The sequence below is a fragment of the Daldinia vernicosa genome (genome assembly GCF_022497035.1).
Source record: "Daldinia vernicosa strain CBS 139.73 unplaced genomic scaffold F5Y00scaffold_40, whole genome shotgun sequence".
Lineage (NCBI taxonomy): Eukaryota > Fungi > Ascomycota > Sordariomycetes > Xylariales > Hypoxylaceae > Daldinia > Daldinia vernicosa.
In genome coordinates, this window is record NW_025953956.1 from 268,921 (window position 1) to 287,337 (window position 18,417).

The window sequence follows — 18,417 nt, forward strand, 5'->3', positions numbered from 1 at the left end:
TTATGTTTGTTGATTATCATAGCATTAAATAACTTTATAAACTACTTTTATCAGATTTGTTAGATATGAAGTGAGATAGACGACGTCCCCAGCAGTTTTCGGAAGAAGTACCGTTGTAGCAGCTCAAAGCAATGTCAGGGTCTTACTAAAGTACCTAAGACATCATGAACAGCTTACATAGTCCGAGACAACTACATTAAAGCTTAAGTCATGAGAGATATATGATCGCTTAACAGCATAATAGTTCTTCACTTAGCAAATTTGATTGCATTTCCAAAATATCCGCTGTTTTATCTATCCATCCCATCCTATCCCATCCGAGCAATCAATTCCCAACCGCCGAGATATACTTCGTCATAGCTTCCATCCGCTCGCTCGTAAGCTTCAGCGAAATACGCAACAATTCCTGCGCCACGTCGTTCTCCTCGTTTTGCAGCTTCTCCCAATTTTCCGTATCCATAACCCAGACGACGCAGTCTTTAACTGCAACCACCGTCGCCGTCCTGTTTGTCTCGGAGAAGAAGGGCAGCTCGCCGCAAGTCGTGCCCTGGACGATCGGCTCGTATAGACGACCTTGCGGCGTGTCATAGTCCGCCCGCAACTCGCCCCTTTCTAGGAGATAGAAACCATTGGCTGGCTCACCGCACTGATATAAGACGGTACCGGCCGTGTATTCCCTACGAACGAAAAACGGCCTTGCTCGGAACCAGAAATCCTCATTCTTATCGCTCACGTCGTAGAAGACTTGAAGCATAAGTCGGAGGGGTTCACTGATGTTTTGCCATCTTGTTGACCGCCTCACCTCATGTTGGTCCAACACATTCTTAGCCGCTTGGTCGAGGTGATGTCTCCTCGGGGACTGAGACAGAATCTCTAATGATTGGCCAAGTTGACCCTTATTAGGCACATCAAGATTTCTTGACGGCGCCGGTCGGGAGATTCTTAGAGCTTCTTGGTGAGCATAGAAGGCCTTTAGTTGCTCGTTCTCGCAGCTTTCTAATGCAGAATTTAAATCAGGCATGAACATAACGCTGGGTCCATCGGACCCGAGTCCGACCGCTCTGAGATCTCGACCAATTCCGCTGTCTGCGTCTTTTCCACTTAGGAGAAGGTGCACTCCTTTCCCGGCTAGGAGCCGATTGATAGTTTTGAATCCTTCGGCTGCCGAATAGTCGATACCCGTAACGTGCCACAGGTCGACGATTAAATATTTAATAGGATGCTCCCTAAAAGAATCCTCGGAAATTAGATGTCGGATTTTCGCCTCGACACCGACGATGGTACCAAAGAAGAGAAACCCGGATAATTTTATTACGTATGTCTGGCTACCGACTTCTCGGAGGTAGCGATGTTGTGATGGATTCCGTCTGACCATGGACCCGATCTGGTCCCCGGTATAAGTTGCTCGTATGGCTGAAACTTGAGATGCGTGGAGAATAGCAGAAACAAAGGCGAGTATAATGCCAACGAAAATACCCACAACAAAATCATAGATTCCCATAGTGAGAACTATTACTACGATCTAAGGCAATCTTAAGTTAGTCTTAGGTATGTAGGTGTAGATGATAAAAAAAAAACGTACTGTCAGGTATTCCAATAGCTTGAGTTTGCGCCTCGGGGATATTAAGGCGTCTAATAATAACTCAAAACCGAGAACGAAGATCAGGGTGCCGACAACCATGACAGGAATGTAGCCTATGATCACTGGCCCGATCGTCATGACACCGAATGTAAGACCTGCTAGCATGATACCCGCTAGACGATTATCGCCGCCTGATCTCATGAATAATAGCGTGTTAGCAAAGACTAGATAATTCTGGATACTTCCTGCAAGCCCAGACAGGAAGTTCGAGTAGCCGTGTAGTTTGAGTTCGTGATCTAAATCAAGATGATCTTCCCCGGAAATTTGCGCTAAAGCAGGAACATTGATGGGAACATGAAGTACACTGAAAAAGGTCAATGCGAACATAGCCCCGACAGTTTCCAATATCGCTCCCCAATGAACAAGGTTGAATTCTATGGTTTGCCAGTCAGTAACAAGTTCCTCTCCGGAAATAGTTGAAGTGCTTACTATAAAGAGTCCAGAAGTACCACCAGGGTTGCCCGGCCTCAGGGGCCTCAAAGATCCACCCGGCTTGCCGAAGGCTCTCGGGATTTATACTGTCAATCGTAAATACGAAGAAATAGAAGAAGATGGGTACGGATAGAATATAGATTGGCAAGAAGTATTTGGAAGTGATTTTCTTCTGAAGGCCAAAGAGAAGGATAGCAAGAGCAAGAGGGATAAGCCAGAGAGGCAAGGTATCTGGCTGAATTAGTTTTCGTCCGGTGTCGAGATCGTAGCGGAATTCCTCTAGTCGCGCCGAAACTTCAAAGCCCGTCGCGATGAGGAACCAGCCCACACCACCGATACATCCGATTAAAATATGGCGAGGGATAAAGCCGACGACATAGCCCAGTCTAAATCTTCCCATAAGATAGAAAACAAGGCCAGTCAGCATGGAGCTAATAGCAAAAGAGGTTATCGTCGTAGCGATAACCGCGTCCGGCTGGTCTTCTCCTACTTTCGCCGTAATGGTAGTCGCCATATTATGAAAGAAAGGAACAACTTCGATCTATATACGTGAGTGCATATTCATAAATCGTAGGGTTCAAGAGCACTTACCAACTCCGATCCAACGCCACCTCGAAATATACTGCTGGTCGAGAAGGTCAGTTGTGAGATGATTGTGCTAACGTAGAATATCGATATTCCAGCCGGCCCGAGGTTCGAGAATATTGGGTTGCCCAAGGGGAATAAGATCATTCCTACGGATACTATTAGACTCTTGGATAATAACATGATCTGGACTGCAACTCACCGTAAGATAGGGCATCTAGGATGTTAAGTAGAAGACCGACGATCACAGCTGGTAAGCAATGTATCGGGTCTATTATAGCTCTCTGCCAAATAACCTTTTTATCCCAAGTCTTTGGGTTCATCATGTGCTTGACAGTACGAATTTTGTCTCGAATACCGCGACCGGTCGACGACGGTCCCCAAGGCGGTGTCTTCGGTTTTTGATTTTCGATGTCCATATCTACAATACTATCCAGAGACTCTGGCCTTGATATCCTCCTGAGGAGAGGGGTAGTCTCTGATATCTCATTATCAGGTTCTGATTGGAATTCGCCTGTCGATGGTAATTGCTGGCCATTGTGTGATATTGAATTACTACCGGCGTCCAGATCAAGTAGGGACTCAGACGGAGAATGTTTGAGCATGGTTGTGAGTGCCGAAGGCCCTGAGTTGGGTGGGCCGTCCGTTCTAGATGCCAGCGAGGAGGGTTCGGAAACTCCGTCTATGGTGTCGGTGCTTGATGCTTGTAAATCTCCTGGGGATGGCAACTCGTCCTGGGAGACTGGCTGGTCGCGGCTGGGGTGGGACGAGGTAGACGATATTCGATTGAGAAATGACGTGCTGCGCCTATCCTTCTTGTCCGAAAGCACGTATGAAGCGAGTTCGGCGGTGTCTTCACGGACACTGCGAGCAAAACCGGCACTGTCCACAGGAGCTTGGGGAGGATGTTAATAAAAAGCACGGCGATGTAAGTATATATAGACTTACACAAATGATCCCAAAGAGAGCCAGGCACAAAAGATCTAATGGGCTCTCTATGACTATGGGAATTAAGAGAAGATGAGAGCTGTCGTAAATCTCCTGGACCTAATCGCGAGCCTTGATTTGGAGTGTGTATTTGTCCAGGAACATCTACCGGATCTCGCTGAGAGGTAACGGATGAGGATCTCCTTCTCCAAGGAGAGAAACCGAACGATGGTGCCGCCATATTCTACGATAGAGCGTTTATAAGCTCTCTATGTTGAATATACACATTGGCTGCCGGGCTACAGTGCGCGTGCGCGAGGAAATTTGGTGGATTACCCAAGTGTTAGTCCTCGAGGCGCAACCATGATATACAATAGCGAATTCAAATTATATCTTAAAGGTTGGTGGCGTTATATGGCTTGCATAGATGTAAAAAAATATATATTTATAAATTGACTAGTTGAATTAACTAGTAGAATTAGTAGTATCGTAGATAGAGAGCGAAGGGATTAAAGAAAATGGAGGACGCTCAAAGTTGCAAAGGTTGTTCGATGATAACGAGAGGATCGAAATCTAGACCTCACGAGATAGACAGAACCTTAGTATGCAGCTATCAAGGAACTTTGACGTACCCACTAGAAGCGCTAACTCGAAAAGGTATTTTATCAAGGAGTAGTAGTTACGTAGGACACGGAAAACTTTGGCGTATGGCCTTAACTTAATTTGGCAGGGATATGGAGGGGCATCTCCGATTCTAGAAAGACGCTTAAAGACTATTGGACGGTGGGTCTCGACCTAGGTAATGCTACATCGATACCTGCATCTACGATTTTAAAATTTTTATTTAATGCCATTGGGCAAGACAAATCTTTTTTATAATATCTTCGTGTCACAAACTCGCCGTAGACAACTCGTCCGCTTGACGACATCAAATATCTTGTCATCATCTGCCGTGCGGCTAATGACATCGAACCTTGGCCAAGCAGCCAAGTAGATGATCATGTAGCCCCTCACCCGTTATTGAAGCTCTAACGTTCTAAATAAGTTGCCTCTAGATCCTACAATATTCCGGCTGCATGATGCAAACAGCCCTAGCTCATATGTATATCCCGAGCGCGGATGCGGTTTATATCATGTATGTTCCAATGGCTGACAGGCACCTGGATGGCATTAAGCTATTAGACAGTGTGAATTAGGTAATTCAGCTCGCCCTCCCTATTTTCAGCTTGAATTATATAAGGGTTACGATGATTTGGATGTTTTTTTCTAGCCGTCTAAGTGTTGCGTGGCCCCTGAATATCCTACCGTCGACACCACTCACCGCAAATACATATCGAGCCGGCTAGTCTAATCCCAGCTCCCAGAGTATAACATGCAAACATATACCTCCGTGATATTTAGAACGGGACTTGGCTTTGTGATTCACGATGCATTTGCGTTTCTCCTCACTATCAACACTTCCGGCCCTTCTACGACCACAGCAGGACAAGTCGGACGTCGATCTCTCACTGTGAGGTCTATTACGTATTTTAAAGCTATGGTATTCGTCGAGTTGCTTTGTGGTACCTTTTTGGACGGAACGGTCCTCGTCAATGCGACACGATCAATAACGTACAGGCTACCCTTGAGAAGCCCGCCGAAAAGTTTGGTTGTCAGGTGTGAAGTTGAGTATTCCCAGGAGCCTCCAGTTCTTCTCCGCATTCAATCCTCCCATTGGCTCCCCGCAAATATCAATCCTCCAACTGAATGGCCAGCACGGCCAACGTTGTATTCCGTATGGTCCAGTAGCCCTTACGCCCTGCGCCGTAAGCTGGAACGCGCCAACTGAGGGGCTGCATTTGCATATGTAACCCACTATTAAGGTACTGTGCTCATCGTTCTGCTTTTCTGCTTTTATGAATGAATAATAGTCTGTATCGGGTAATTTGGCACGTATTCGCGTCGGATAGAGGACATCGAGCCAGAATCATTCCACTTCGTTTCGAAGTTCCCGTTACCATCTAATGTATGCGCACTAAGTTTCACCGGGCTAATCATTTGCTTTTCGAGGTAAACACACAGACACATTCCACTGAAAGTTGAGTTCGGCGCAACGGTTCCCAGAGATGGTTGGTGATTGGCCCTGAGCCGTAGGCCAAGCGCCCGGTTGTACCACTTGCATTCGGTCGTCATGTGCGCCTCTTTTTGCGATTGATTCCGTCAGAATTGCAAATATGGTTTGCCACGACTTAACTGGGAAGAGACCATCTGTGCGTATATGTTGCCAGCCCTTCCAACAGGCAAACAAGCTTCCGGGGAATCAACCTTATGCCGCCGAAATGGGAACTCTTTGCTTTTTTTGGCCTAACCGCATGCGGGAGCGGCTCGGACGGAACAACCTATAGGCAACGCGTAGTCCGAGGCGTGATCCTACCCCAGAATACATATTAAATAGGATGGACTGCGCTCCAGGTCCGTTCAACTGAGCTTTTGGAGATAGCCTTGGGCGATCAGACGTTCTACATCACCCTGCCTAACGTAAAATTGACTATTTTTAGTAAGTGTGATCGCGCTGCAATAGTATATCAGTATTCTTTCTTTCTACTTTATTTGAATGCGCACTCTCTTACCCGTATTCGGTTTGGATTTCGCCCGCATCTTTTAGCACCCGTACGTCAATGAAGAGGTCGCGAGGAGGTTCGAGACTGCCTGTGAGATCGATATCTGTCCATTGTCCTTTGTAAGCAGCTAGCAGATCGCTGTACTGTCGCACGTAGTCTTCTTCCTGCGGACTTAAGCTACTCGTGCCACTATTGTTAGTTGCCATACCGGACGGGCCGTTGAATCCGCCTTGACCGTCCCTAACTTGCTGCCCGGCAAGATCAACTACGTCGTAGCCTTTCCAGACAAGCTCTTCGAGCCTGTCTGCTCGGGTTCGGTGATAGGCCAACAGACAACGCTTGTTCCGCCGCATGGATAAATGGTTTATAAGTAGAGTACATGCCGTAGCCGGGTCGTCAGCTGGGTTGAAGGACCCCTGGAACGGTTCTAGCATGTCTGCCACATCTTTGTCCAAGTCGCGAACCTCTCGTGTGACTGCACGAACTAGTTCAGTCTGATATGGTGGCAAGTGTGATAAATTTTGAGTTCTTTTTGCATGTTGAACCTGAATTTACTTAGTGATAACTTCTCATTTCAACGGAGGCCCGGTATAAGCTACTTACGAGTTTGTTTCCTAGATCACCGTACATTTTTAAAAAGTTCGTATACCGATATGACGGCCTAAATGAGATGAATAAGTCGTGTAACTAAGTGAAGTAAGATGAGACCGAGGTACTAAAGGTTGAAAGGCGCGTATGAAATCCGAGAACGCGTTTCCCACTCTCGGGTAATTTTTACATTAGGGGGCGGGGTCAAAGTCAGTGAGGAAGGGACACTATGGTGGGGTTCTATGTATATAAGCTTTTAGTATGGCGCAATATACTTGACTTCAACACCGAGGGGTTGGTGGGGCTAACACCTCCGACCCCGCCATGAACTCGAAATTTTATTTTTCTCGCTCTCCTATCATCACGGCCGTAACGGCGCCATTGTAATCGTTACTCGTGACAAGTGACAGAAACGAACCAGACGAGTCTTTTTAAGCTCGGCCATTCTCTCTGATAACGAATTGGTCTTATCATCCCAACAAGTTAATTTAAGTCATATATATCCTCGTCAATCTGTCGTATACGCGTCGATTCGTGAATCCATCTATCTTCTCCACCAAAAAATCTCTCTGATCGAAACAATTACAATTGGACCCTACACACCTACACAAATCCGTCGCAATGTCGGCAACTCAGAGAATCGCCATACTTTCCGTCTTCGACAAGACTGGCCTGTTGGACCTAGCTAAGGGCCTCGTGCAACAGAATGTGCGAATTCTGGCATCCGGAGGCACGGCTAAGATGATTCGCGAGTCTGGATTTCCGGTCGAGTAAGATAATTAGCAACCCGATCCCGTATTTATATAGACATTTTGGGACTGACTCCAAGAAGGGACATCTCTGCCATCACGAAAGCCCCGGAGATGCTTTCTGGTCGAGTAAAGACCCTGCACCCGGCTGTCCACGCCGGTATCCTTGCTCGCAACCTGGCCACCGATGAGAAAGACCTTGCTGAGCAGAGCATTGACAAGGTCGACTATGTTATTTGCAACTTATACCCATTCAAGGACACTGTCTCTAAGCCCAGCGTCACTGTCCCCGAAGCAGTAGAGGAGATCGATATAGGAGGTGTGACGCTTATCCGAGCGGCTGCCAAGAACCACTCCCGTGTCACTATCCTTAGTGATCCCAATGACTATCCCGAATTCCTGAAGGAGCTAGAGAGTGGAGAGATTAAGGAGGATAGCCGTAAGAGATATGCCCTCAAGGCTTTTGAGCACACAGCCGATTACGATGCTCACATCTCTGGTTTCTTCCGTGCGCGATATGCTGGTGAAGGCCAGGAGTTCCAGCAATACTTGGCTCTCCGATACGGCGCCAACCCTCACCAAAAGCCTGCTGCTGCATACACGATATCCAAAAAGCTACCATTCAAGGTTCTTAGCGGTTCCCCCGGATATATCAACCTACTCGATGCCTTGAACAGCTGGCCGCTGGTTAAGGAGCTGAAGAAGGCACTTGGAAAACCCGCAGCTGCCAGTTTCAAGCATGTTTCCCCCGCCGGCGCTGCCATTGGAGTTCCTCTAAGCGCCGAGGAGCGCAAGGTTTATTTCGTCGACGATATCCCAGGCATTGAGACTTCAGGCCTTGCCCAGGCTTACGCTCGAGCCCGAGGAGCTGACCGTATGAGCAGCTTTGGCGATATCATTGCCCTGAGTGACGTGGTTGATGTGCCTACCGCTAGCATCATTTCTAAGGAGGTCTCTGACGGCATCATCGCCCCTGGATATGAGGATGCCGCGTTGGAAATCCTCAAGAAAAAGAAGGGTGGCAAGTACCTTGTTCTGCAGATAGATCCCGAGTACCAGCCGGACCCTACTGAGATCCGAACTGTGTATGGAGTAAACCTTACCCAACATCGTAACGACATGGAATTTTCTCCGTCTTCTTTCGCTCGAACTATTACGCCGAAGGACTTTGCCCTCCCTGAGGCTGCTGCTAGAGACTTAACAGTTGCCACAATCGCCCTCAAGTACACACAGAGCAACTCCGTGTGCTACGCCAAGAACGGACAGGTCGTCGGTCTCGGTGCTGGTCAGCAGTCCCGCATTCACTGCACTCGGTTGGCCGGCGATAAGGCCGACAACTGGTGGCTGCGCTTCCACCCCCGCGTTCTCGGCATCAAGTGGAAGAAGGGCACCAAGCGCCCCGACAAGAGCAACGCTATCGACCTTCTAGTGAGCGGCGAGCTGCCCAAGGGCGGTCCCGAGCGTGAAGCGTTCGAGTCTATCTTCGAGGAGGTTCCCGCCGCGTTCACCGAAGACGAGCGCAACGACTGGCTTAGCAAGCTGAGCGACGTCGCTGTTTCTAGCGATGCTTTCGTAAGTACACCTTCATTTATCAATTAGTTCCTTAAAGTTGTAGCGAACAGTTTTATTAACATTGATCCCACAGTTCCCCTTCGTCGACAACATCTACCGCGCCCACCGCTCCGGCGCAAAGTACATCGCAGCGCCCGGCGGCAGTCAGAATGACTCCGCCGTCTACGAGACGGCTGAGAAGCTTGGCATCGTCTTCGTGGAGCAGAACATCCGACTCTTCCACCACTAGAAAGTGGCATCTCAAACGGTATGTGTGGTCTAGTACCTGCGGCTGGCCGGGATAGATAAAAAAACAAAGGGGAACGGGAGGGAAATGAGAAAACCAAAATATTATGAAACATACGAAGATAGATACCCAATGTGATAAGGGGAATATGGGTAGGATGGATGGAGTAGGTACTGGTCTAGGAATATTAAACGTCCTTGTACAAAGCCCCCTAAATGGGTTTCTAAGTAGCAGAATTCTCTTTTAACAAGAATATTCAAACGGTTTATGAAACAGGGCGAATGATATGAATTTGCTATGGATTTTTCTTCCGGGGGTAACTATCATGGGATAGGCCTAACTCATTCCTCTTTGACATGGAAGCGCACACTTAAAGTCTTCAAGTCCAAATAGTTCATCAGGGCAAGTCTCTTATTAGCATTTCAATGCATCTACTCTAACCACAATTCCCTGTGGAACTTTGTCTCGACAGAGATATTAACCCGATGTCATATCATCCATCCAACCTCATCACAATCATCGGCCATCCTTTGTGGCTCTCAAGTCGTGTATCATGTATTGAGTGTTGGTGCAAGGGTGTCGTCTCCTAATAAGGTAGTTGCTTATAGCTTTTGCATGGCGAACTATCATTCGATTAATATATGAAGAAGGGGGTTTTACGGCGGTTTGGAAACTTACAACATCGGTAGACTGAACGTAGTCCTCGAATCCTTGGATCTCCTCCTCGAGATCGCTAAGAGAGATCTTCTCGTCCTCAATGACGAGGTTGATCTGCAGCTTCTTGATACCGAAACCAACGGGCAGCAGCTTGGAGGCACCCCAGACTAGACCATCCTTCTCGATTCCACGGACAGCGGCCTCGAGAGCAGCCATATCGGTCTCATCATCTATATGATGCATTAGCTTGAACGTTACATCTGACAGGAAATTGCGCAATCATACCCCAAGGCTTGACATCCAGAGTGACAACAGACTTGGCGATGGTCTTGGGCTTGGCCGCCTTCTTCTCTCGGTAAGCAGCTAGACGTTCCTCACGGATACGGACGGCCTCGGCATCTTCCTCCTCATCGTCACTGCCGAATAGGTCGACATCCTCCTCCTCCTCGGCGGCAGGGGCCTTGGCGGGGTTTAGGGTAGCAGCAACCTCCTCGGGGCCGTAAACGGTGTAGGGCTTGGAGGCGTCACCGGGCAGAGTAGGGAACTCATCCTCGAAGGTGGCGATGTGCTTGTACCATCGTGCGGCATGAGGGTACTTGTCGGATTCGGGCGCAGAGGTAATGGCCTTGAAGACGGCAACATCGGCCTGGGAGGGAGCGTAGCTTTTGTGAGTCAGCTACGAGTTCTTGGCGTATATGGAAGAATCAAGCGCAAGAAACGAGGATATGGATGGTATATTGTAAAATCAGAGATGCACAAAGTGCTATTGTATTTGTCCTCCTTGACAGGTCTTGAGTCTGCTCAGAAACACGGACCAATGTTTCTCATCATGATGGGTGATTGGGCTCGTAAGGCATTTTGATAAAGAGGGGCAGTATCGAGGTGTCGCATTCGACGATGGCGCAAGTTTTTGTTTTTTCAGGAAATAATTGCAGCTGACTTACCCAGTGATGTATGAACGGGTGGTCAACCAGCTGTTAAGGACTATATCATATCGTCGTTAGCCGTTGTCAAAAATAATGAGGGGTGCCCAGACCAGACGAAAGATCCTGATAGAAGCAAGTATCAAGGAACCCCGCCGTGGAACTGCGAATCAGACAAGAAAAAACATACTGGCCAAACCGGCGTCGCTGAGAAGATCGGTGAAACCCATTTCTACGATTTGAATGAATGAGAATAGAGAGTCTGTATAATGGGGACTCAGGGGTATCTTGGGAAGAGAAGAAATAAAAGCCTGTGAAGATGTGAAGAAATAAGAAGACGCAAGGTGGGGTTGAGGTATGGTGGGATATGTATTTTGAAATTTTTCGAGCGAGGGTTGACCAAATCACCCGGAAACATTAGGTATTTAGGTACCTCCTTGCCTACCTAGCCACACTTACCCCCCAATTGAACCTTATTAGCTCAATAGGTACCTAGAAAGCCACAGCTTGCCACCAGAATTGACATAATGGTCATAATGGCCCACTATCTTATCATAAACTATAACTAAAGGTAATAACTGGAGCTTCGACGATGGTTCGACAGTTCGAGAAAGGTCCAGAGGGCGACAACAGCCGCATTAGCTTGAAGCTCTCATGATATTTCATAACCGTCCGGGATTCGATTGTTTATTTGTTTCTTTCCTTTCTTTCTTAATTTGTTAATTTCTTTTAACGACTAATCATACAATATACAACCTTAATCTTCTCATCATGTTAGCGAGAACTCAATTACTTAAATCTTCACGACGAATCGCAGACGCCTCGCCAAGGGGGCTCGCTCGACTTAATGTAGCCCCTTCACAACTGTCGAGAGCTGCGCTCATAACCACAGCAAAAACAATATCCAATGTTACTCTACCTGCTCCTACATTTCGAACATACGCAAATGGCCGGCCTCGTCCGCCGGGTGGTACGCACCGAATGGACATGAGCGGAGAGCCCGAGAAGCCGGCCTTGGAGCAGTATGGAATTGATCTTACAGCCAAGGCGAGAGATGGAAAGTTAGACCCTGTTATTGGCAGGGATGCCGAAATCCAACGGACCATACAGGTTCTGTCACGACGAACCAAGAATAACCCAGTCCTGATCGGAAACGCGGGAACGGGAAAGACAGCAATCCTAGAGGGTCTAGCGCTGCGGATAGTACGGGGCGATGTTCCAGAGAGTATAAAGAACAAGAGAGTTATATCACTAGACTTGGGATCGCTCATCGCCGGCGCCAAGTTTCGAGGTGACTTCGAAGAGCGTTTGAAGAAGATCCTAACCGAAGTCCAAGAAGCGCAAGGTGAAGTCATCTTATTCATTGATGAACTGCACACTCTCCTTGGCCTTGGGAAAGCCGAGGGTTCTATCGACGCCTCGAATCTGCTCAAACCGGCTCTGTCTAGAGGAGAACTGCAATGTTGCGGTGCCACCACTCTAGCTGAGTATCGGCTGATTGAGAAAGATGTAGCTCTAGCCAGGCGTTTCCAGCCTATCTTGGTAAATGAACCTTCTGTGGAGGATACAATTAGTATATTACGAGGTATCAAAGACAAGTATGAAGTCCATCATGGTGTCAGAATCACGGACGGAGCTCTCGTGGCGGCCGCAACGTATTCGAACCGCTATATCACAGATCGTTTCCTCCCTGATAAGGCTATCGACCTAATGGATGAGGCCGCAAGCTCGTTGCGTTTGCAGCAGGAGAGCAAGCCCGAACACATCATGCGACTTGACCAGAAAATAATGACAATCCAAATTGAGCTGGAAAGTCTGCGAAAAGAAAAGGATGTAGCCAGTCGCGAACGACGCGAAAAGCTCGAGGAGGATCTCAAGAAATTACAAGAAGAGGCGAAGGCTTTGACTGAAAGGTGGGAAAAGGAACGAGGAGAAATTGATGCTCTAAAGAAAGTTCAGGAAGAATTAGACAAAGCCCGCATCGAGCTCGATCAAGCGCAAAGATCGGGTAACTTTGGCCGGGCCTCTGAACTGCGCTTCGGCATCATTCCGAACTTAGAGCGGAAACTTCCCAAGGACGGTGAGATGGCGCAGGACGCGCAAGGCCCCGATACCTTAATCCATGATTCGGTGCAAGCGGACGATATCGCAAACGTCGTCTCGAGAATCACTGGAATCCCTGTGTCTAAGTTGACTTCGGGACACATCGAGAAGTTGATACACATGGAAGAAACGCTGCGCGAATCCGTCCGCGGCCAAGACGAAGCCCTCAAAGCCGTCGCGGACGCCGTGCGCTTGCAGCGCGCTGGTCTAAGCGGCGATAACCGCCCTCTAGCATCCTTCTTCTTCCTCGGGCCTACCGGTGTCGGTAAAACTGAGCTGTGCAAGAAACTCGCCAGCTTCCTATTCTCAACCGAGTCCGCCGTAGTCCGCTTCGATATGAGCGAGTTCCAGGAAAAACACACTATATCGCGACTCATCGGCGCACCCTCCGGTTACGTCGGGTACGATGATGCAGGCCAACTGACGGAAGCCGTGCGCCGGAAGCCCTATGCAGTCCTCCTCTTCGACGAGTTCGAGAAGGCGCACCGCGATATCTCGGCACTGCTCCTCCAAGTTCTTGACGAGGGCTACCTGACGGACGCGCAAGGCCACAAGGTAGACTTCCGGAATACGATCATCGTACTGACGTCGAACCTCGGAGCGGATATCCTGGTCGGTGCTAATCCGCACCACCCGTACTCGGAGACCCCCGACGGCGAGATCAGCCCCGACGTGCGCAAGGCTGTTCTCGACGTCGTAGCAAGCAGTTACCCGCCCGAGTTCCTCAACCGTATCGACTCGTTCATCGTGTTCAAACGCCTCACAATCGACGCGCTGCGGGACATCGTCGACATCCGGCTGCGCGAGTTACAGACGCGGCTGGACGACCGCCGCATCACGCTTGAGGTCGACGATACGGTGCGCGGATGGCTAGCGGAGCGGGGCTACGATCCGAAGTTTGGCGCTAGGCCGCTGAATCGCCTTATCACGACCGAGATTAGCAATAACCTTGCGGATAAGATTATTCGCGGCGAGTTGAAGAGGGGTGATAAGGCGGCTGTCCGTGTCAAGGAGGATAATTCCGGACTGGAAGTATATCCCGTAGCGACGGCGGAGTCGGAAAAGCAGCAGCAGCAGTAGGAAGGTTCTTCGTAATTCGGGCTTAGGCTTATCTAGTTTAAGGAATTGTTTTAATGGCGTTTATGAGGAAAAGGGAATGGGACTCGATGTATGAAAAGGGGTAACTACTTGGGATGCGGAAAGGTTATGCGAGATGATTTTATGCATGTATAACATTGTATGGTATGGATAAGGGTGAGGTATATACATATGCACACGCGTTGAGTCTCTCGCCTCAAATTGTATATATACCTATATATAAATACATACTACTGCATGTGGATATTGCTATCTGTTTAATAGCTATGTTGATATTCTACTCAAAGCAAGTATCCATTTTCAGTATTCACCAGTGAATTTCATGCTCGACCCATTGCACTCACTACCTAAACGGATCAAGCTATTCACGCCATTCCAAACGACGGTACAATCTGAAATTTACTATATTACTCTAGTATTCGATTTTCCCAAGGTGGAAATCTTACGTCTTGCGATATTATATATATAGTATATACACAAACAAAATTTAACGTCGTCGACGTGTTCCCGGGTAACCCAGGGTAATAATATAATATATTCCTTTCCTTTCCCTTCCTTTCCTTTCTTTTCCTTCCCTATACCTAGCGGTATGTCTACCCCATATATACCAACCCAATTGCTATCCCGCCCATGCAAAGAGGTAAAAATGCATGTATGCGCTGTTTGTTTGATGATCCTTGAACTCCGGGCCTGGTATGCCATTACATAACTATACAAAGGGAAGAAATTACTAATTGCTCTCTCTTTCTCTCTCTCTACCTTAGAGCGCCTAACGGGGTGACAAGGAGAGGGCTGTCACATCGCAGTCCCGGGCCTCTTCTCCTCGCGCGAAACCTCGGTGACGTCGAAGTTAGAACTAGGCCGATGGCGCATCAGCGCGGTCCGTAGGCTGATCGAGCCAAACATCTGCTCGTGGAAACCGAGTATACCCGCGCTTCCAAAGGAGCCGCGCGCTTGCTGATGGGACTCCTGGGATAGCGAGATGTCTGGGTCCTCGGATGGGTCTGGGCTCGACTCCCTTTGCCATGGTCGGAAGGTGTCTTCGCCCTCCGAGTTGCCGCCTTCGGGGGTGGCTGCTGGAGGGGACGAGAAGGTGAAGTCTGGCTTAGACTGCGCGAAGGTGTCTTCATTAGAGCTCTCACTTCCGGTGCTAGTGTTGCCTGTATCTGGATGTTTACTATCTACAGGCGTCGCCAACATAGCAACTTGCGTATGCTCGACACGTGCCACAGCAACAACAGGTGTCTTGACTGTCCCGTTAACCAGTAGTTTCTGGTTAAGATTTGAGTTGACAGCTTTAGTGCTATTCTTCAGGGACACTTTATCGCTTTCTGGGAGGGTAATGTTGCTCTGATTCTGTATAGTTTCGCTCACACGAAGTGGCGACGAGCTTGCCGGCTTCGTGCTGAGTTGTGGAGACGGCGTGCGAAACAGCTGGCTTTTTAGCAAATCCTGCTGTGCTTCTACACTCATGTTCCCTGACTCCCTAACATCTTCGTCGTCGCTATCGATAATTGCATTTTTAGGGTAGTCCACCTCGGCACTAAGACGATGTCTCTTGGGGGTTATCACTATAATGTTCAGAGGTTAGTGTTTGCTATTAGGGGGTACCTAGAGAACAAAGGAAAATTGCTAGGAAGACTTACAAAGACTACTGCCAGGAGAAGAGTCGCCCCCAAACACCAGGCTAGGCGTCGAAGCAATCGAATGCTCATAGATTGGGGCCGACTCTACTCCCTTCTCTTGGTTTGCCGCTACAGCAGCCTCCCTCCCTTCGTGCTCCCCTGATTTTACATCACTTTGTTGGGAAGTCAGCGTCGATGGTTTGTGTAGTAGTAAGTTGTTGGTTTCGTGCTGACCGAACATATCCTGCAGTGATTTCCTCTCGCCTGAGCCTTCGAGTTCTCCGTAACTATGCGCCCATGGCACTAATGGGAAGGCTCGAGCACCCGTTTTTGAGTAGTATAAAACCATCGATGATCGCCGTACGGGAATAGGAGGACGACGGGTCGGGGACGGTGGTGCGGAATGCGCTTTGGGGGTAGCTTCAGGGGTAGGGGTAAAGGGTCTTGGATGTTCGTTCCCTATCACGCTTTTAGAGCTGGGAACGACGGCGCTGGCTTCTGCATCCGTTGTTAGATATGAAGAGGCCTTGTGCTGTTCCGTAGTATTTGGCGAGGTAGACCCAGCAGTCTCAGGTCTGCTTATAAAGGTTTTAGCGTCCGTATTTCGAGTATCTCGAGTAAGCGGCCTCTGTTCCAAAATAGAAGCTTCCTTTCCAGCATCTTCGTCTCTCTCTTCTGCGTCATCTACTGTTAGGGTATCTTTGCAGACCATTTCAATAGCCCTCTCAACGCGTTGTTGCAGCCGTTTCAATACATAATCCTTTGGCTTCCCGGTTGATTTGGCCTTCTTCTTTTCCTCCGCCCCAAGGGGTTCTCTGGCCACGAAAGTCTTGTCCAAAATAAAATGGCCCCGCTTGTGCGCAGTCATTCGAACGGATATAGCATTGCCTCGAAGTATTTCCGCAACGCTGGCTTGAATTCGATCCAGTATCGCTTCGATATCTCTCCGGGGATGGAAATCAGAGGAAGGTAAGGTAAAAATGAGCGGCTCATCCAGCGCCCAGCCATGACCACGAAGTTCTGTGATCCTGAATTCAAGGTCGTTCATTCGGCTAATGACACCATCGGCATCATCTCGAACTTTAGCGAGAGCAACTTCTACTTGGTTGGTAAATGTCACACATTTTTCGGTGTCAGAATGAAAGGAGAGGTTGCTATTGCAGTGTACAGTCCGCTCTAGGTGGAGGAATTGAGGACCGAGGTTATTCGCGATGGAAAGTTGCAATTCCAAACCGTCATTATCATGATGACGACAGTCTTTACACCCGTCCAAGTTCACACACTTGCTGTGTTTATTTCTAAACGTCTCTCTTTCTGATCGCAAAACACCGTCCAGTGCGTAAAAAGCCTCGAAAAATAAGTCCTCTGCCCCTATCGAGTTCAGCGGTGCCGCTTGGTTGCTGTCGACTTTGACTTTCGTATGCCATTCGTGTGGCTTTCGACGCTGGCATCGACTCGTCAAGGAGAAGTTGATCGTATAACCGGGCAACGACTCGAAAGATTGTGATTTCTCAAGGAAGTGGGAGCGCGGTACGCACGACATAGGCTGAACGCGTCCGGCCCGATGTGGAAACTTGGCCTGCTCGTCTAACGGGTCTTCTCTTACAAAACCCTCCTTCATGACAAAATCATGATCGTGGTGTTTTAAAAACAACCCTATTATGTGATGAGTCGATGTGATAATCTCTCTTGCGGCTTCGTTTGATAGGGCCTGCTTTTGATATGACTTGAAGGTCCTGGAAGACCATATCTCGGACCAACCTCGAATAATATCGATCTGGATCTCGTATCTCAATGGCTTGTCCGGACCACTCGCGGCGGCATATTCCATGGCGGTCGAGTCTTTGCGAGTGATCAACTCATAGCAGCAGTGATCAACCCGTCGCAATAGGCCTTGGCATAATGCGTCGGTGGCCAGGAAATCAGGCGAAGTCTCATAGCTACGACTGTACGAATAATTCAATGGCTCATCAAAAGTGATAGTGACCTGCACGGCGAGACTTGCTACAGGAAGAGAACTTTGCGATGAGGATAGTAGCTTCGGCTCGGGAGTTTCGATCTTTGGAATATTGACTTCGGGTTCGTCAATTTCGGCATTGTCAATATCGGGATCGTCGATATATGGGGTGTTGATCTCAGGGACGGGGGTCTCAGGGACAGAGATGGGGACTTCAGAGGCCTGGGAGGGCTGGAAGGGCTGAGGGATAAGCGCAGGGGAAGACCCCACCACCAACACTTCCTGATTCTCTTTCCTTTCATGACGATGAACCCTGAACTTTTTTACATCATTAACGAAGCTTTTGAACTTTCCGGGGAAGGCCCCCGACTTAGGCCTCCGTTTCGACGAGACGGAATCCATTATGTAGATCCTCGTAGACGAGAAGGTAGACAAATGAGCAATGGAACATGTCTATTAGAGTATGCTAGGGGGGAAAAAAAGAAGGGAATGCAATACATATGGCTGTATAGATATGAAATATACGTCAGTTCTGCCTAAGTAAACCGGTACCCGCGGCTATCAAGATCTCACGTAGGACTTATAACATGCCACATATTGCGAGGCACACCCGCCGGCTTTGGCATGCATAGCCGTACGGATGGTATGATAGGAGCATCCTTTCTGTGGAACTTGGTGATAAATGGCGGCATTCCAAGCTCTTATCCAAGCTCTTACTACGAACGCGTTCTGG

The 18,417-nt window shown here is 48.5% G+C and overlaps 7 protein-coding genes across 7 annotated transcripts; 3 read left to right on the forward strand and 4 right to left on the reverse strand.

Moving 5' to 3' along the window:
• Positions 1-17: 17 nt before the first annotated feature.
• F5Y00DRAFT_243185 (sulfate transporter family protein) lies at positions 18-4,146 on the reverse strand. The gene is made up of 6 exons (XM_048008630.1): positions 3,608-4,146; positions 2,862-3,554; positions 2,666-2,808; positions 2,072-2,615; positions 1,583-2,016; positions 18-1,522 (listed from the first exon to the last, which is right to left on the reverse strand). Exons 1-6 carry the CDS (start codon positions 3,825-3,827, stop codon positions 326-328), a joined length of 3,231 nt encoding a protein of 1,076 aa, XP_047862760.1. The 5' UTR covers positions 3,828-4,146; the 3' UTR covers positions 18-325.
• Positions 4,147-4,771: 625 nt separating this feature from the next.
• On the forward strand, positions 4,772-5,606 carry F5Y00DRAFT_138364 (uncharacterized protein). The gene has a single exon (XM_048004325.1). It carries the CDS (start codon positions 4,959-4,961, stop codon positions 5,412-5,414), a length of 456 nt encoding a protein of 151 aa, XP_047862761.1. The 5' UTR covers positions 4,772-4,958; the 3' UTR covers positions 5,415-5,606.
• Positions 5,607-5,919: 313 nt separating this feature from the next.
• Positions 5,920-6,977, reverse strand: F5Y00DRAFT_243188 (GINS complex, Psf1 component). The gene is made up of 2 exons (XM_048008631.1): positions 6,790-6,977; positions 5,920-6,731 (listed from the first exon to the last, which is right to left on the reverse strand). Exons 1-2 carry the CDS (start codon positions 6,814-6,816, stop codon positions 6,192-6,194), a joined length of 567 nt encoding a protein of 188 aa, XP_047862762.1. The 5' UTR covers positions 6,817-6,977; the 3' UTR covers positions 5,920-6,191.
• A 94-nt stretch (positions 6,978-7,071) lies between these two features.
• Positions 7,072-9,599, forward strand: F5Y00DRAFT_243190 (AICARFT/IMPCHase bienzyme). Its single transcript, XM_048008632.1, has 3 exons — positions 7,072-7,544; positions 7,607-9,095; positions 9,169-9,599. The coding sequence occupies exons 1-3, from the start codon at positions 7,396-7,398 to the stop codon at positions 9,322-9,324; spliced, it is 1,794 nt and encodes a 597-aa protein (XP_047862763.1). The 5' UTR covers positions 7,072-7,395; the 3' UTR covers positions 9,325-9,599.
• F5Y00DRAFT_243191 (putative elongation factor 1-beta) lies at positions 9,586-11,323 on the reverse strand. Its single transcript, XM_048008633.1, has 5 exons — positions 11,092-11,323; positions 10,923-10,962; positions 10,264-10,640; positions 10,000-10,208; positions 9,586-9,944 (listed from the first exon to the last, which is right to left on the reverse strand). The coding sequence occupies exons 1-5, from the start codon at positions 11,129-11,131 to the stop codon at positions 9,924-9,926; spliced, it is 687 nt and encodes a 228-aa protein (XP_047862764.1). The 5' UTR covers positions 11,132-11,323; the 3' UTR covers positions 9,586-9,923.
• A 157-nt stretch (positions 11,324-11,480) lies between these two features.
• Positions 11,481-14,346, forward strand: F5Y00DRAFT_243195 (P-loop containing nucleoside triphosphate hydrolase protein). Its single transcript, XM_048008634.1, has one exon. The coding sequence runs from the start codon at positions 11,673-11,675 to the stop codon at positions 14,082-14,084; it is 2,412 nt and encodes an 803-aa protein (XP_047862765.1). The 5' UTR covers positions 11,481-11,672; the 3' UTR covers positions 14,085-14,346.
• A 388-nt stretch (positions 14,347-14,734) lies between these two features.
• F5Y00DRAFT_138494 (uncharacterized protein) lies at positions 14,735-18,300 on the reverse strand. Its single transcript, XM_048004326.1, has 2 exons — positions 15,749-18,300; positions 14,735-15,673 (listed from the first exon to the last, which is right to left on the reverse strand). The coding sequence occupies exons 1-2, from the start codon at positions 18,084-18,086 to the stop codon at positions 14,898-14,900; spliced, it is 3,114 nt and encodes a 1,037-aa protein (XP_047862766.1). The 5' UTR covers positions 18,087-18,300; the 3' UTR covers positions 14,735-14,897.
• Positions 18,301-18,417: the final 117 nt, after the last annotated feature.

Bases quoted from the DNA above. Each gene is read 5' to 3' on its own strand.
- F5Y00DRAFT_243185 (XM_048008630.1), bottom strand. From the start codon at position 3,827: ATGGCGGCACCATCGTTCGGTTTCTCTCCTTGGAGAAGGAGATCCTCA. The intron at 2,809-2,861 runs GTGAGTTGCAGT...TAGTATCCGTAG, and splicing joins CCTAGATGCCCTATCTTACG to GAATGATCTTATTCCCCTTG. The intron at 1,523-1,582 runs GTACGTTTTTTT...AGATTGCCTTAG, and splicing joins AGCTATTGGAATACCTGACA to ATCGTAGTAATAGTTCTCAC.
- F5Y00DRAFT_138364 (XM_048004325.1), top strand. From the start codon at position 4,959: ATGCAAACATATACCTCCGTGATATTTAGAACGGGACTTGGCTTTGTG.
- F5Y00DRAFT_243188 (XM_048008631.1), bottom strand. From the start codon at position 6,816: ATGTACGGTGATCTAGGAAACAAACTC. The intron at 6,732-6,789 runs GTAAGTAGCTTA...AAGTAAATTCAG, and splicing joins GTGATCTAGGAAACAAACTC to GTTCAACATGCAAAAAGAAC.
- F5Y00DRAFT_243190 (XM_048008632.1), top strand. From the start codon at position 7,396: ATGTCGGCAACTCAGAGAATCGCCATACTTTCCGTCTTCGACAAGACT. The intron at 7,545-7,606 runs GTAAGATAATTA...GACTCCAAGAAG, and splicing joins GAGTCTGGATTTCCGGTCGA to GGACATCTCTGCCATCACGA. The intron at 9,096-9,168 runs GTAAGTACACCT...TTGATCCCACAG, and splicing joins CTGTTTCTAGCGATGCTTTC to TTCCCCTTCGTCGACAACAT.
- F5Y00DRAFT_243191 (XM_048008633.1), bottom strand. From the start codon at position 11,131: ATGGGTTTCACCGATCTTCTCAGCGACGCCGGTTTGGCCA. The intron at 10,963-11,091 runs GTATGTTTTTTC...GATATGATATAG, and splicing joins CAGCGACGCCGGTTTGGCCA to TCCTTAACAGCTGGTTGACC. The intron at 9,945-9,999 runs GTAAGTTTCCAA...ATCGAATGATAG, and splicing joins ACGTTCAGTCTACCGATGTT to TTCGCCATGCAAAAGCTATA.
- F5Y00DRAFT_243195 (XM_048008634.1), top strand. From the start codon at position 11,673: ATGTTAGCGAGAACTCAATTACTTAAATCTTCACGACGAATCGCAGAC.
- F5Y00DRAFT_138494 (XM_048004326.1), bottom strand. From the start codon at position 18,086: ATGGATTCCGTCTCGTCGAAACGGAGGCCTAAGTCGGGGGCCTTCCCC. The intron at 15,674-15,748 runs GTAAGTCTTCCT...TGAACATTATAG, and splicing joins TTCTCCTGGCAGTAGTCTTT to TGATAACCCCCAAGAGACAT.